The sequence below is a fragment of the Panthera onca genome, chromosome B4 (genome assembly GCF_046562875.1).
Source record: "Panthera onca isolate mPanOnc1 chromosome B4, mPanOnc1 haplotype 2, whole genome shotgun sequence".
Taxonomy (NCBI): Eukaryota; Metazoa; Chordata; class Mammalia; order Carnivora; family Felidae; genus Panthera; species Panthera onca.
Genome location: NC_138345.1, coordinates 20,522,766 through 20,538,647, shown reverse-complemented (window position 1 = coordinate 20,538,647; position 15,882 = coordinate 20,522,766). Strand labels below are relative to the sequence as shown.

The 15,882-nt window shown below is 42.3% G+C and overlaps 1 protein-coding gene across 1 annotated transcript in view; it reads left to right on the top strand.

The window, feature by feature from the left end:
- The first annotated feature begins 716 nt into the window (after positions 1-716).
- The window catches only part of LOC132695425 (uncharacterized), an 85,511-nt gene continuing 70,345 nt past the window's right edge, over positions 717-15,882 (top strand). Inside the window, exons 1-3 of the mRNA XM_078450543.1 lie at positions 717-725; positions 2,244-2,935; positions 3,574-3,681. Coding sequence (XP_078306669.1) covers positions 717-725; positions 2,244-2,935; positions 3,574-3,586 — 714 coding nt within the window. The 3' untranslated portion in view covers positions 3,587-3,681. The remainder of the gene's footprint in view (positions 726-2,243; positions 2,936-3,573; positions 3,682-15,882) is intronic.

Sequence of the window (15,882 nt, the reverse complement as noted above, 5' to 3'; positions counted from 1 at the left end):
TCTCTTTTTTCCCCTCTAAGAAGGAAATAAAATATATATAGGCCCATTAATCTGCACAGGTCAGCCTCTTTGATAGGGCACATTCTTGGAAAAGGTAAAGTTCAATTGTGTATGATACACAAAAAGGGGGCAAAATGCTCAGTCCTTTTCACTTTTAGTAATTATAAAGACCTAAGTACTAATGAAGCCATAAAACTTGTTTATCTTAGGCTATCCTGAAATTTAAGAAAAGATAATGTATGTTTCTAAAATTACTCCAGTGGGCTTAATTTGGGTTTAAATACTGGGCATAGATAGAAGGCCTAAGAGGAAATAACTGCCAAGGTTTAGAGGACAACACATACTTTTATTTTTGTAAGGGGGCATTTTGCATAAAAGCTGTTTGATAGACAGCTTATTATTGGAGCAAAACACTGAGGTTCCATTTAGTATATTTAATATTTACACGTTCTTTTGAAGTATTTTCAAGAAATGACACCAAAAACAAAAAACACAAAAAAACAAAAAAGAGACAAAGCTAATGAGCCGTGGAAATAGCCATTTATTTTATTAAAAAATATGAACAACAGAACCAGACTCAAGACTGAGTTTAAAAACAAATGTGGCATTCACATAGACACATTTTTAGCATGCAAATTAATATTCCTTTTTGAATCAGTTTTTCTCATCAGCCGCTTCTCATCGTCTCTCTTTTTAGAAGTTAACCTGTTCGTATGATGACTGAAGTGAGCCAAAGAGCTGAAGGTATTCACATGAAAAGAACAGTTTCTAATATTATTTTAAGCAGGAGGGTTAATGCTCAGTGAAGGGGTGATGAGGGACCTCCTTGCAGTTTGCTTTCACTGAACAGACACAGGAACAACAGCAGCCGAAAGGACACTCACTTTGGTATCCACAGAAGTAAAACCAGCGGGGTAGTCTTAACAATAACAGGTGCATAAAATACAAACGAAGGTTTCTCATCATATGTGAAGGTAGCAGCATAAAACGAAATAAGACTCATTAGCTATTCTTTAGAAGCGCTTCCTGGATTTTTCCCCCCCCCCAAACTCAGAATTCTCGAGTCCATTTCTAAAAGTTTGTTTAAAGACGACTGGTACAGCTGGGTGTGAATTCACAGCTGTTTCATGTCCCAGTGCTTTCAAGGAATCCTGCTAATTGTTTTCCAAAGCCGATTTAAATTGCCTTATCAAGCCACAGGAACTCCAAATGTTGATTGGACTGAGGATGTAGCCACAACCTCTATAAATCACAAAACGAATTCTTTCTCCAGGGATTCTGGGCAAAGCAATGTAGTGACTGTTCAAAATTTAAATATAGAGTTGTCAAGTGGAAACGAGCAGTTATTTGAGGAGAGAAGAGGCAAAAAAGAGTGTTGAGCGTTTCGAAGAGTACCTCAACGGACATCTGGAAATAGTCACACAAAGGGGAAAATTTTCAGAGAGAGCATCTATAGAGATTTTTGTCAACAGCTAGGGATTTTTAGGAGTTAGAAATCATTCTTTTTTTCTTAACTTCTTTTTCCTCAATTGGGCTATAAATATCCTGCGAGACGTGTGTTTCAAGTGGCATGGCTCAAATGTGCGTATTTAGGCTACATCTAGGGAGCATGAAGGGCGATTTAGCAATGAACTAGAATGCACAGGACTAACGAATGTTACTGTATGTAGCTTTTTCCTAGAGCTCTTTTCCAATAAAAACATGTCAGTGACAGATAATTGCAAGCAGGCCAGTACGTGACAAGCAAACGGGGATTGCCTATATGTACTTAATAATACCTGGAAAATAAAAATAAAGAAGGCAAATAAATACAATTCAGATAACCTTATGAATGCCACACAAGTAAATCATGAAGATTAGCGAACAAAACCCTGGACAAAGAGTTTGAAACAAAAGGCAAGTTTCTCAGCGCACAAGGTTAAATTTTTTATTTCCCTATAAAAAGGAAACATCAGAAATAGTTATCTTCTTGAAACAGAACGTTCCAAACGGGAGCTGGGGCGGGGGGGGGGGGGGGGGGGGGAACGACGGTATTTTAATACACGCTGCAATCTGAAATTCTGCTCGATCTTGTTGTATTTTATAACTTCTCAATATGCTTCAAAGGCTGAAAATAAAATGAAGAGACGTAGATATACTGAGTGAAAGATTCTGGTTTTAATAGTATGAATCGGGAAACAGCAGAGAAAATAACAGGCGCGCATTGCCTTTACACTTCCCCATAGAAGCTATAGCTGGCGTAGCAAGTGGCACCGGAGTCTCTGTGGCGCAATCGGTTAGCGCGTTCGGCTGTTAACCGAAAGGTTGGTGGTTCGAGCCCACCCAGGGACGGCTCCGTCTTTTGCGGGCTTGTCGCCGGTACTTTTGCACAATTCTCGGAGTTCAGACCTACAGACGACTCGGAGGTGGATATCCGGGGGTTGAGGGAAAAGAAACCGCCCAGCTCACTTCGCCGCCCACCCTGCGTGCGGCTCTTCAGCTTCCGGGAGCGCTGGCGGCCCCTCCCCCAGCCGTGCCCTGCTGGAGACGGGCAGGTGGGCTCTTCCTGCCCTTCCCCGGGGTCGGCGGGAGGGTCCAGCGCCTTAAAGCCCGCGCCTACTTTCACTTGCGATCTCCCAGTTCCCAAACTCAGGCCGCTGGGTGCCCAAAGGAGCCCTCGTCCTCCTCGCTCTTTCCTGAAGCTCAGGCCGCACAAGTCCCTTCCCTGCCTCGCCAGGCTCCCGCGGGCTCCGAGCGGACCGGCAGGCTCCGGCGGCGAGCGCCGAGAGCGCGCAGAGCCCGGGCGGGCCCCTCAGCCGCGCGCGCGCGGCCGCGCCCGGGGCTCGAACCCGCCTCCGCAGCTCCGAGCGGCCCCGGAGGCCCCGGCGGCGGGAGCGCGGCCCGAGCTGCTCTCGTTCTGCTTCAGGACCCCTGAGATGTCAGAGGTCGCGTGCATGTATGTATTTAAAAGGTGCCAAGTTCAAGCTGCACATTGATTTAAAACTCTTCACAGTTTTTAACACTAATGTTGAATCGTGCGTGCAACGTTGGTCTCTTCTCCGTCCGCGTAAGCATAAACTCCCGTATAATAACTTCAACGTTGACTCTTCCTGGTACTGGTGAATTCAGAAATGTTTGTTCTAAAGCCTTTGAGGGGGCTCGATCGTAGGCGCATTTATGTATTACATTTCACTTTTTATACTCAAGGGCCAGAATTTTATAGAGGATGGAAAGGACCTGCCACATTTCCCATCTATTCGGAAAGGGAGCAAACCCGCTTTTTGTTTTTGTCTTTTAACAGCTGTGTGACTGTGTTAAACTTAAAAAAAAAATTATGAGAAAGATGCAAAGTGAAACTGCTAACATATTTTGCCTCGATAAGCATATACGATGGAGTTCCCAAAATGCAAAGTCCTCTGAAAATAGTTACCTTGTACTTCATTCTCTAAATATATGCTGCCTTTCAGAAGTAATCATAGTTTCTTCATAATTATTGTCTTGGGTCTAGATTACAGAAACGTGAAGGATGGTTCTGGAGAAAAGGGATGTTTTATTCCCGCAAATGAATAGTTACGCTTTTCTTTGTATTTTCAGGTGTACATGTTAATTAGGGCTCACATTTAGTGAGTGTTCAGTCCTGGCCAGTCACTGCTCTGAGTGCTTTCATGGAAGAAAGTGCGATCCTTACAACAACCCTTCCAGGTAGGTCCTACTGTTGCCACTGTACAGATGAGCTACCAGAAGCAAAGTGCAGTGGGCCGATTTGCCTGAATCTGCAGTTAGTCACTAGCGTGGTACAGATTTGAACCCAGGCAGTCAGGCTCCAGAGCCCATGCTCCTCACTGTTGTATTATACTTCTCCTTCTGACTTAGAGCTCCTTGATTAATTAGTTAATTTAAAACCAAAGGTGATATTTTTAATGAATTTTTGTGAAGTTTCATTAACATTTTGTTCCAGAGTTCATGAAGGAAAAAAGAAACGCATCGAACATTCATGGAATACTAAAGGGCATTGTTAAATTGCACATTCATTGTGCTGCTTCGTTTTATTGAAATGAAAACTGGGTAGGAACAGGAAATCTTAATGTGAAATGGATCTTTGGGAAACAATTTGATAGCATTTCCTTGGAGAAGGCCAGATTAGAAACAAAGACAGGCTGGAATAGCCCAGGCAAAATAGGGAAGAAAGATAGAAAGAAGAATAGATTCAAGCAATGGGGGCTAATGTGCAGCCCAAGGATTCTTGGACTGATGTTTGGCCTTTGGGATATACCCATACAGACCCCGATTTCGGGACACTTTGGGGAGATAGCACCACGGTTTGCCCTGGACAGCTGCCTAGGCGGCAGTTTTAAATTTGATCCTAAAATTTTTTCAGGATGTTCAATCTCATCCTGTTTCGGGGATTAATAGGATTTAGAGGCCAGAAAGTAAAGAGGAGGGATTAAATGAGAATGGAGGCGGGGCAAGGAGTGCAAAACTGCCCTCTAATGTAAGTAGTTGATTTTATTATGTAGGCAGCTGCTTAGTGCATTTCCTCGTACTCGCTGTGGCATACAGAGAAGACAGGTGGGAAGGCTTTTGGAAAAAATCGCTTAAATATTTATGGAGAAATTGGCTTTGTAAAATTTCAGTGTGTATTTTATAGATGTTGCAATTAATGCTACTTCTGGGGAGCGTTACTTGGTTTTCAGTTTCTTGGTTCTGTGATACCAGCAAAGCCCAGAAATGCGTCGAGATCATTCAGATCATTAATTGAAGACGGAAGAGCCTTTAACAGTCTATGTCGAGCATCTGAATATGTAAATATGTTCCTAATATTGTTATCAAACAGTTGTATACTTAAACTTCATGTATCAAGTATGAGAAAAACTCACTAAAGTAATGCAGTAAAAGGTGAACATAGGTGCTGTGGCTTACAAACTTATTAGAGAAGGTGAGATTCAGGTAACTCGTAATAAATAATAATTTAAAATATTTTTTATATCACCGCATTTCTTTAAATAATGGAGGTCAGGAGGAAGCCACATGGGTACTATGTCTCTGTTTTCATTTCTAACACCTGCGTCTGATGTCATACGATACAAGGTTTGGGGGGGGGGGAAACTTTTAAACTGCCAAAGAAACACAACTGCCTTATTTCTGCATACGTGACACATCATAACGAGTAATGCCAACATGATTTTTAATTTTATTTCTCGGAATTTTGCTGGGCTTGAGGCCTAAAAAATTCAACTTATAGCTATAGCCGGCGGAGCAGGAATAAACTGGTGGTAGGATAAACTATAATACATTTAGCTAGAAAATAGTTGAAGAAGTTGAAACCTTTTAAATAACTAAGAATGTTAATTGTATCGGGGCGGGGCGCCTGGCTGGCTCAGTGGAAGGAGCATGCAGCTCTTGAGCTCAGGGTTGTGAATTCAAGCCCCACCTTCGGTGTAGCGATTACTTAAATAAATTAATTAAAAAGAACAGTTTCCCATTCCTGTTAAAAGAATGTTAATTTTATCAGCCGCAGAAAGTCATTAAAAATTGTTTAGACTCATATACCTTAAGGAAACTCTTAAAATACAATTTTAAAGGAAACTCCTTGTAACCTACGTCTTGATTAATAAATAGAATAATTATCAACATCCCAGAGACTCCCCCCTTGTTCTCCTCCCAGTCACCAAACTATAACTTTTAAATTGCAAACATACGGATTCTCAGGTTACAGTGAGCATTTTACGTTGTCTTAGATGGGGAGTCAAAAATAAGTTTACTACCAAACGCTATCAGATGAGTACTTACACATGACGATCAGGAGAAATAATAGAAATTGAAAATCAGTTTTCCATGCCTGCTCACTTTTGATCTACCATCTATGATAAACTTGGTAAGAATAAATTTGTGCTATTAAGGCGGAAAATATGGGAAATTTACTATCTATTTGAAGTTTTGAGTTTTGTCTGTAAGTAGATAAAAACGGCTCCTACCCCCACCTATTTAAAAGCATGAAACATGGGGCACCTGGCTGGCTCAGCTGGTGGGGGGGGGGGGGTGGGGGAGCATGGTGGGACTCTTGACCTTGGGATTGTAAATTCGAACCCCATGTTGGGTATAGAGATTACATAAAAATAAAATCTTTAAAAAGATGAAACAATAATAACCTAGAAATTACTATGACATTTATGTTAATCAAAATTTTACTTTTGAAAACAAATTAAAAAAATAAAATAAAAATTTGAAAAACAATAAATTTTAAAACCAAAATGAGATTTGAGATTAAAAGTGCAGAAAGAAGATGACGCAGTAGTTTTCAAAATAATATATTCTAAAATCTCAAGGATCCAGAGGCCTCTGTTGGAGGAAAACACACAGTCATCCTGTTATTTGGAAACTATAAATAACTATAAAGGAAAATCTAATTTGTGTGGGGGAAAAAAGCCATGTTTAAAGCCGTGGAAAGTTCAGTTTTTAATACCACTAAGGAGAGGCTTCGCAGAAAGGGTCAGCATGTAAGAATCCAGAGCAAAAACTTTACCTTCTTACTTCAAAGAAAATTCTTCATTGTTATCAAAGTAGTGTATGTATAAGGTTATAATAATAAATATGTGTAGAATTTACTATGTGATATTTACTATATACTATCTAATAGAAATCATAAATAAGATAAAACATGCAATACTTATGGAAGTAGTGAAATAAATTATGGTATATTATTTAGACATTAGAATACTATATAGCCATTTACATAATATTTTTCAGGAAAAAGGCCTTTGGACAATGTTAAAATATAGAATCAGGTATAAAAAGTTAGATACAAAAACGGTCCAAAAAGCATGATCCTAATTTTGTAATGAGACTAAATTACCTACATAGGGGATCTCTAAATATTTCTTGATGGTGAATGAAATACACCAAAAGAAGATTATTAGTGATTTTTCTTTTTTATACTTTACTTTCCAAATTATCTGTAATAAGCTTGTATTCTCTTATTTGTTAAATAACATGTTTATAATATAAAATAATACCCGAACTCATACTATGTATACAATTTTGAATTCTACTTTTCTCTCTTAAAACTAACACTGAGGAGATTAGGGAGCTCATATATAAACCTTTGTGTACACGATCAAATGATTTTCAACAGGAGTTCACAGACCATTCAAGGGAGAAAGGACAGTCTTTTTAACAAATGTTGTGGAGAAAACTGGATTTCCACATGCAAAGAATCAAGTCGGGTCCTTCCCTTACATCATATACGAAAATCAACTCAAAATGGATCAAATACCTACATGTAAGATCTAAAATTATAAAACTCTTAGAAGAAAACATAGGGGGAAATCTTCATGACCTTGAATTTGGCTGTGATTTCTTGGATATGACAACGAAAGCACAGGCAACAATTTAAAAGTAGATAAATGGACTACATCAGAATTAAAAACTTCTGGCAAATGAATGACACTATCAGTTGAGTGAAAAGGCAGCCCATGGAATGGGAGAAAATATTTGTAAATAGTATATCTGTTAAAGGGTTAATATCTGGAATATATAAAGAACTTCTACAACTCAACAATAAAAAGCAAACAACTCAAAAGTGGACAAAGCAGTCAAGTAGACATTTCTGTAAAGAAGATCTACAAATAGGGCACCTGAGTGCCTCAGTCGGTTGAGCGTCTGACTTCGGCTCAGGTCATGATCTCACGGTTCGTGAGTTCAAGTCCCACATGGGGCTCTGTGCTGATCAGCTCAGAGCCTGCAGCCTGCTTTGGATACTGTGTCTCCCCCTCTCTCTGCCCCTCCCCCACTCACGCTCTGTCTCTCACTCTCAAAAATAAAACATTAAAAAAATTAAAGAAACATAAAAAAAAAAGAAGATATACAAATGGCCAGTAAGTCCATGAAAAGAAGCTCAACATCAGTAATCATTAGAGAAATGCAAATCCAAATCACAGGGAGATATCACGTCACCTACATTAGGATGGCTACCGTTAAAAAACAACAGAATAATAACTACAAGCTGTAAATAAATAACAAGTGTGGGTGAGGACACGGAGGAATTGGAATCCATGTGCGTCGCTGGTGGGAATGGAAGGTGATACGGTCACTATGGAAAACGGTGTGGTGGTTCCTCAAAAAATCAGAATTACCATAAGGTCCGGCAATTCTGCTTCTTGATACATAACCAAAAGGTTTGAAAAACAGTATGTCAGAGAAGCATTTGTACACCCATGGTCACAGTGGCTAAAGTGTGGGTATAGAGTTTTAGTTTTGCAAGATGAAAAGAGTTTTGGAGACTGCTAGTACAACAATGGGAATGTCCTTAACAATACACTTAACATGATAAAGATGTTAAGTTTTGTGTTCTGTATATTTTAACCATAATTAAAAAAATTTTTAAATTATTTTGAGGGGTTGTGTCCCCCCTCCTATGAAGTATATAATAAGACAGTAGAGTATTGATGCAGGGATAGATACGTAAAGCCAATGGGAATGATTGAAAACCCAGAACCATACTTAAAGACATTTAAACAATTTTTTGAAGATGTTATTTTAAGTCATCTCTGCACCCAGTGTGGGGCTCGAACTTACAACCTGGAGATCAAGAGTCACACGCTCCACCAACTGAACCAGCCAGGTGCCCCAAGGATATTTTAATTTTTTAAGAAGGTGGCTCCGCAGGAAAGGGGGAGCATAATTCCCCACTCCTTAAGTGTGTGCTGTGAAGAGTGATTTTCTTCTAAAGAGTACAGTACGGAAAGGGATGGAGAGAGCAAGGAAAGGGCAACTTTACTGACAAACACTACCTCAGCCAGGTGATCAAGGACAACATCAATAGAGAGAAGTCATGTTGGTAGTATGTTCCCTTGATATGATGGCACTTCGCCTCTGTGGTCTTCCTTCTCCCAACCCGTAATCCCCAGTCTACTCATGATGAAAACACTAGACAAAGTTCAGCAGAGGCTCATGTTGTAGAATACTTGCCTGGTCCTCCTCAAAATTCAAAATCCTCAAGAGCAAGGAACGTCAGCAATTATTACAGCCAAGAGGAATCTAAGGAGACAAGACAAGTAAATGTAATGTAGTATCCTAGATAGAATCCTGGATGGAAAAGGTCATTAGGTAAAATCTAAGGGAATATGAAGAAGCTATGGACTCTGGATAATAATGTGTTGATAATGGTTTATGATAACGAATGTACTATATTAACGTAAGATGTTAATAATAGGAGAAAGTAGATGTGGGGTGCATGAGTACTTTGCACGATGGTCTCAATTTTTTCTGTAAATCTAAACCTGTTCTAAAAAAGCGAGACTATTAAAAAATATCGGGTGGCCCTGCGGAACAGTGGAGAAAGGACTGAATTTTCAATATATGGTATGGGGACAATTGGTTATCTATGTAGAAAGAACGAAATTGTATTCCTATGTCACACTTCACACAAAAATTAATTCCAGATGAATCATAGACTTAAATATGAAAAATAAAGCAGTTCTGTTTTTAGAAGATAATGCAGATAAAAATCCTGTGGCCTCATGATAGGGACTTTCTTAAATAAGACACCCCCCCCCCCCCAAAGACCCCCAACTCATCACAAAAGTAAAGATTGATAGATTTTTAAAAAGATTTTATTTTTAAGTAATCTCTACATCCAACGTGAGACTTGAACTCACAACCCTGAGATCAAGAGTCACATGCTCACAGACTGAGCCAGCCAGGTGCCCCAAAGATTGATAAATTGGATTACATCAACATTAAGAGGTCTCTCTCTCTCTCTCTGCTGGGAAGGGAGGGGTTCTCCCCCTCCTCTCAACAATTAAAAAATTAAGAGCTTATGTTTATCAAAACACATTATTATTTATTTATTTTTTTTAGAGAGTGAGAGGGAGAGGGAGAGAGAGAGAAGGAGTGCGAGTGGGGGAGGAGCAGAGGGAGAGGGTGAAGGAGAGAGAATCTTAAGCAGGCTCCATGCTCATTGTAGGGCCCTACGTGGGGCTCCCTCTCGCAACTGTGAGATCATGATCTGAGCTGAAGTCAAGAGTCAGATGGTCAACCGACGGAGCTACCCTGGCACCCCTCAAGAGACGTTATTGAAAGAGCGAAATGGCAAGCCAAGAGTCATAATTCATAAAACCAACACTGGAATCATATGTAGATTAAAAATCATACGTAGATTTAAAAAGAAGAAGAGAAATACCTAATAGAAAAACAGTTAATGGCTATGAACAGGAAAGTCAAGTGGCCAATAAACATCTGAAGAGATTATTTCATTAGTAATCAGGAGACTGTAAATTACATTTGGAATGAGTTACCATTACACAGGCACCAGACTGGCAAACATTTTAGCCTAACACTTGCAAGAGTTGGTGGGGTGGGGCGGGGGGGGGGGGGGGGGGGAGGAGAGAAAATAATAGGAACCCTTAAACATGGCTGTATTTGGTGGAAAACAAAACTTTGGAATTATCTGATAGAGATGGTTTGGTATCTTATTTTATTTTTATTTAAAATTTTATTTAAATTCTAGTTAGTTAACATACAGTGCAGTATTGGTTTCAGGACTAGGATTCAGTGATTCATCACTTACATACAACACTCAGTGCTCATCATAACAAGTGCCCTCCTTAATACCCATCACCCATCTAGCCCAGCCCCCACCCACCTCCCTCCATCAACCCTCAGTTTGTTCTCCATCATTAAGAGTCTCTCATGGTTTGTTTCCCTCTCTCTCTCTCCGTTTTTTCCCCCTTCCCGTATGGTCATCTGTGTTGTTTCTTAAATTCCACATATGAGTGAAATCATACGGTATTTGTCTTTCTCTGGCTAACTTATTTCACTTAGCATAATACGCTCTAGCTCCATCCATGTTGTTGCAAATGGCAAGATTTCAGTCTTTTTGATGGCTGAGTAATATTTCAGTGTGTGTGTGTGTGTGTGTGTGTGTGTGTGTGTGTGTATCACATCTTGATCCATTCATCAGTCAATGGATATCTGGGCTCTTTGCAGAGTTTTGTTATCGTTGAAAATGCTGCTGTAAACATCAGGGTGCAGGTACCCCTTGGAATCTGTATTTTTGTATCCTTTGTTTAAACACCTAGTAGTGCAATTGTTGGATCATAGGTTACTTCTATTTTTTACTTTTTGAGGAACCTCCATACTGTTTTCCAGAGTGGCTGCACCAGTTTGCATTCCCAGAGATGGTTATCTATTTTATGAGACTGACGCACTGCCCACCGCACCAAGAGGGCTGCTTCATTATCTATTTTAATACAAACTTGGATTCATTGAGCAAGTTGACACAGATCAAGTTCCTAGGGAAATGGATCCTGAGATTTGGGTGTAAGAGATTTTTGAAGATTGCTCTATGGAAAGACACCTCTGAGGGAACAAGGGGAGTGAGATTGAGCAGAGGGCAGAATTGAAATGAGACACAGTTTCAGAATCCCATGGGGAACTCTGGAGCTGCGGAAGCCTTCCCAGAATATCCCAAATCAAGGCACGGGTGCCGGGCTTTTGTACCTCCACGTTAAGTCATCATCTGATGTGGACCATCCATGGGGAGAGGCCGGAACCTTGGGTAAAACCTCTTTCTTTGCCGAGGGAAATTCTTGAGGAGTGATAAAGCTGGAGTTACCAACATCCAACATTGCCAGCAACAGCAAGACTAAGTGCCTTGCTCCTGAGGGTTTCTCTACTGACCAAATGTACTTGCTTTGTATGGTAAGTTCATTCCACCTTCTCCACGATCGTGGACAGCCTCTTTTTCTGGGAAATTCACAAGAGGAAAGTTAGTGGGATGAATCATAGCCCTAACCGTTGTAGCTGGTCTTGAAGCTACAATCGATATTCGTCATCTCTGTCCTGATCCTTTGCTAACACTTCCTCTGGTCTAGGAAGCTTGTCTCACGGAGTGATGCTGACTTCCAGCCTTGGGGGATGGGGGGGGGGTCTGAACTCATGCTCATTGCACCCTTTGTAAGCTGTCAATTCTGCATTTCTTTATTAACAATCAAAATTGGACAGGTGTCCCAAGAGACACCACAAGTGAGTCACCTGGCTGTGAATGCATTCCTCTCCATACCACGTAATAGCAATCCTTCCTCCTCCTGGTAATCACAGGCAAGTACGCCTTCCGGAAAGATGACTAGTTTTCTTACCTGATGGTCTCTTGACAAAAGGAGCTTGAAGTGACCTGGAGGCAGCTATGCTTTAAGTTTAATGACAGTCTCGCTGTATCCCTTGGTGGAAGCATTTGGCTTAGGATCGTGGGTACAGGAAGTACAAATTTCTCAAGGAGGTTACTGAGAGGGATGGTAAACTGTTGACTCCTACTTATAATCCTTGGTTTTCAGACTCCTGTATTCTATGTATTGGGGACACAGTACCAAATAACAGTCATTGATTTCAGCTATATATTACTATGTCCCATGGAGTGGCCATCCAGGGTATCATTTCCAAGCTGGCTTTGGCTTTGGCTCAGTTATGTCTTTAAGCAGCCATTCCACTCTTCTCTCAGGCCAGCAGCTTCTGGATGATGTAGTCATGAAAGGCTAAGTTGGTCCCACGGTCATATGCCCCTCCTGTTGCAGTGGCTCAATGCAATGCCATGCCACCGTTTGAGCCCCAGTCTTAGATAGGTTTTGTGGGTTGCCAAAGGGAAATCACTGCCCCTGTCGGGGTGCAAGGGGTCCAGGGTAGTCTGCTGGCCACCAGTGACCAGTTGATATCCTTGACTGGTTGCCATATTAGGGGCTTGGTGTTAGTTTCTCTTACTGACAGAATGAAACGTTCAGCAGTGGCTGCAGCTGGCCTTGCCTTGGCGGCTGCAAGTCCGTGCTGTTGGGCCTGTGCATACACAGCCTCATCCCTAGCACCATGGCTGTTCCATTTATGAGCTCATTTGATCCGCGCTGGGGTGGCCGATGACAGATGCAGGCTGGTGTCAGCTGGCTAAGGTGTTTTGCGAGTGTCTCTTCTTTGGTGGATGTTTTCTTGTGGGAGGTAGCAGACAATACAAAGAACTCCACTTTTCATGCCTACTACCATTTGCTGGCTCTTCCACATTCCTCTCCCCCGGACCTCCCTACCCTATTTTGTTGTCCGTTGCCACATAAAAAGCCACACCCAAACTTAATTATGACAGTTTAGTTATATCTCATGATTTTGCAGTTTGGCCGGGGGCCCGCCTGGGGCTCCTGTGCTGGTGTTGTGTGGGGTCTCTCACTCAGTTGCAGCGAGATGGGGCTGGGCTGGTCGTCTGGCATCTCGGTACTCTTCCATGTGAACACTCCATCCCGCAAGATAGCCAGAAGCTCTTGTATGTTGTCTTAAGGGACAAAGAGGGAGGAAGTAGAAGCTACTTGGCCTTCTGAAAGCCTGGGTTCAAAAGTCCTGGAGCCTCACCTCTTGCATTCTGTTGATCAGCCCCAACCCACGTTCATTGGGACATTAGCTTGGTCTCCTGTGGAGTAGCGGTATGTGCATGCAAGGAAGGCCAGAGTTATTAGGGTTGTCCTTGAAGAGTGGCGGCCACAGTCCATCCTCTGGCCACTTTTCATATTCCCCCCTCATATAAAATATGACTCACCCCTTCTTCCAAGACCGTAAGTCTCATCTCATAATGTCTGCACCTGAATCCGGGACTTCATCATTAAAATTAGGCGTAGGCGTTGATGGGGCTTCTCAGATGTGTTTCCTTGAATGTAGCATCTTAGGTATGGCTCCTCTTGCTCTAAAGAATTATAGAAGAGATAAGTTGCTTGCTCGACACTCACCCAACGATGATGAGGCAGGAACAGGCAAATCAGAATAGCCCAAAGGGGGAGACACAGCGGGTATTGCACAGTTACAGATTCATATAGTAATTTTGAAATCCAGCAGGCAACGTGTTGCCAGTCCTTCATTTTAAACCAGTCCTGATTTGTGCGAATAGCTCCCAAACCTCTTGCCTCTACCCTGAGTCATCCTTCCTTTTCCATAATAAATGGCCTCTCTTTGAAGCTAGACAGCTTTCTTAGTCTGTGTACCGCCTATGGAAGTCTGAGGACCCAAAGACCGTTTTTCATTATGAACAGTCTCTATCCCTTTTGGTCCAAATGGATTCAGTTCCCTGAAAGACATCGTGCATTTTGTTTGTATCGAATCATAATCAACTCCATTTGGCAAAAGCCATACCTGCCTTCTTTCTGAAACAGGACTGGGAAGTTGGTCTGGAACAACTTCCTTATGGTTCTTAGAAGCCCTGTTGGCTAGTTGAGAGGTACGCCCTTCGCATTCTTAGAAGGCTTTTTGTTCTGCTGGAAGGCCCTGTGACACATCACCTAAAATCTTCCTGAGCTTTCAACAAAGCGTCTTCTAGGTCCATCCTTGACCTGAACTTTACGCCAAGGCAGGTTTTACTCTCGGGCTCCTGGATTTGATTTTTTTCTTTTTCCCTCTGGGTCCGTTTCTTACCTTGAGAGGCTTTCTTCATCTGGAGAGACAGCATTGCTTTCAAACCTATTCAGTCCTGGTTCCTTTATGTTCCCTCTCAGTTCTGCTTGAAAACTATACTTCCTTTTTTTCTTATCTTCCTCTTCATGTACTTTTGTCATAGGCAGCTCAAAACAAAACAAAACAAAAACAGTTGGAGCTTTTCCACCGTGCCTATAAATATCCCCAGCCGGACCCGTGAGTTCCTTGGGTACCTTTTCTATTTCCCGCCTCACTGTACATGACAGTTTGACCTCTGTGTTGTGTGTGTGTTTGCACCATATACTGTTGATACAGAATACTCAGGTCCCCTTGCCTTTAGTCTCCAATGACGATTTTGTCCCTGTCTCTCAAGCCTTCACGAATGGTCTCTTCAAGGAGCTCAGCCTTCTGTTTGCCACTTGGTCCCAAAGCTAATGCGACGTGTTTTCATTTTCTGTCCAGGTAGACACCTTATTTTCAGACCCCAAGTTCCGCTTCAGTCACCTATCGTTGCGTAACACGCCACGATAAAATCCGGTGGCTTAAAACAACAGCCGTTTTACTGCATCCCTTGATTCCATGGATGGACTGGGGCTCAGCCAAGCAATACCTTTACTGGCGTTGCCTGGGGTCTCTCATGTGTTCGCGGTCGGGTTGGCACTGGGACTAGATGCCTTGCACCTCAGGTTCCTCCATGTGGCCTCTCTCTCCACCCGGCATCTCATCTTCCAGGGCCCGTCTCTCCAGCGGGGTAGCCTGGTTTTCTTCAAATGGCAGCTCAGGGCTCAAAGAGCCAGAGGGTGGAAGAAGCCAGGCTTTCTTAATGTCTGGGCACAGAGGTCTCACAATGTTGTTCCTCTGCATTCTGCTGGTCAAAAACAGTTCTCGGTTGTGCCCAGATTCACAGGGAGGGGACGCAGGCCCCTCTTGTTGATGAGTATAGCACCGTGCCTGTTGAGGGCGTTAGAGAATTATCTGGGGTCTTCTTTGAGGACTTGGCTACCAGTCCTTTGATCTTTTACCTTTGTAGCCCCAGACTAAGCAGCCAAGCCACTCACCGCTGCCATGAGTCTATATGTATACATTACCTTGGGCTATGTCCCTGTCCACAGAGAGGTACCATCTGAGTGAGACTCCGCCCATTGAAAGGCTTTGTCCTCATTGCTGCCTTTCAGGGTCACTCCTCAGGGGGGCAGTAGTATAGTTAGTATACATTTTTGGCTTGCACCTGCATCCCGAGCTGACCCACTGTGACTACATGCAGCCTTTTTCTTCCTTTGTCCTCCGGTCAGAAGAGACCTCCTCCCACGCCAGCTTCCCAATATGGCCATAGATGTTGACTGAGGGAGAGGCAATGCTGGTGGATGAAATGGGGATTTAGGGCCACCTGCCCGTGTGGCTTGCTTATCTCCTTTCACCCTGATCCCAGAGGTATCCCTGCCATTTTACAATGGATGGCCGCGGGGCCTG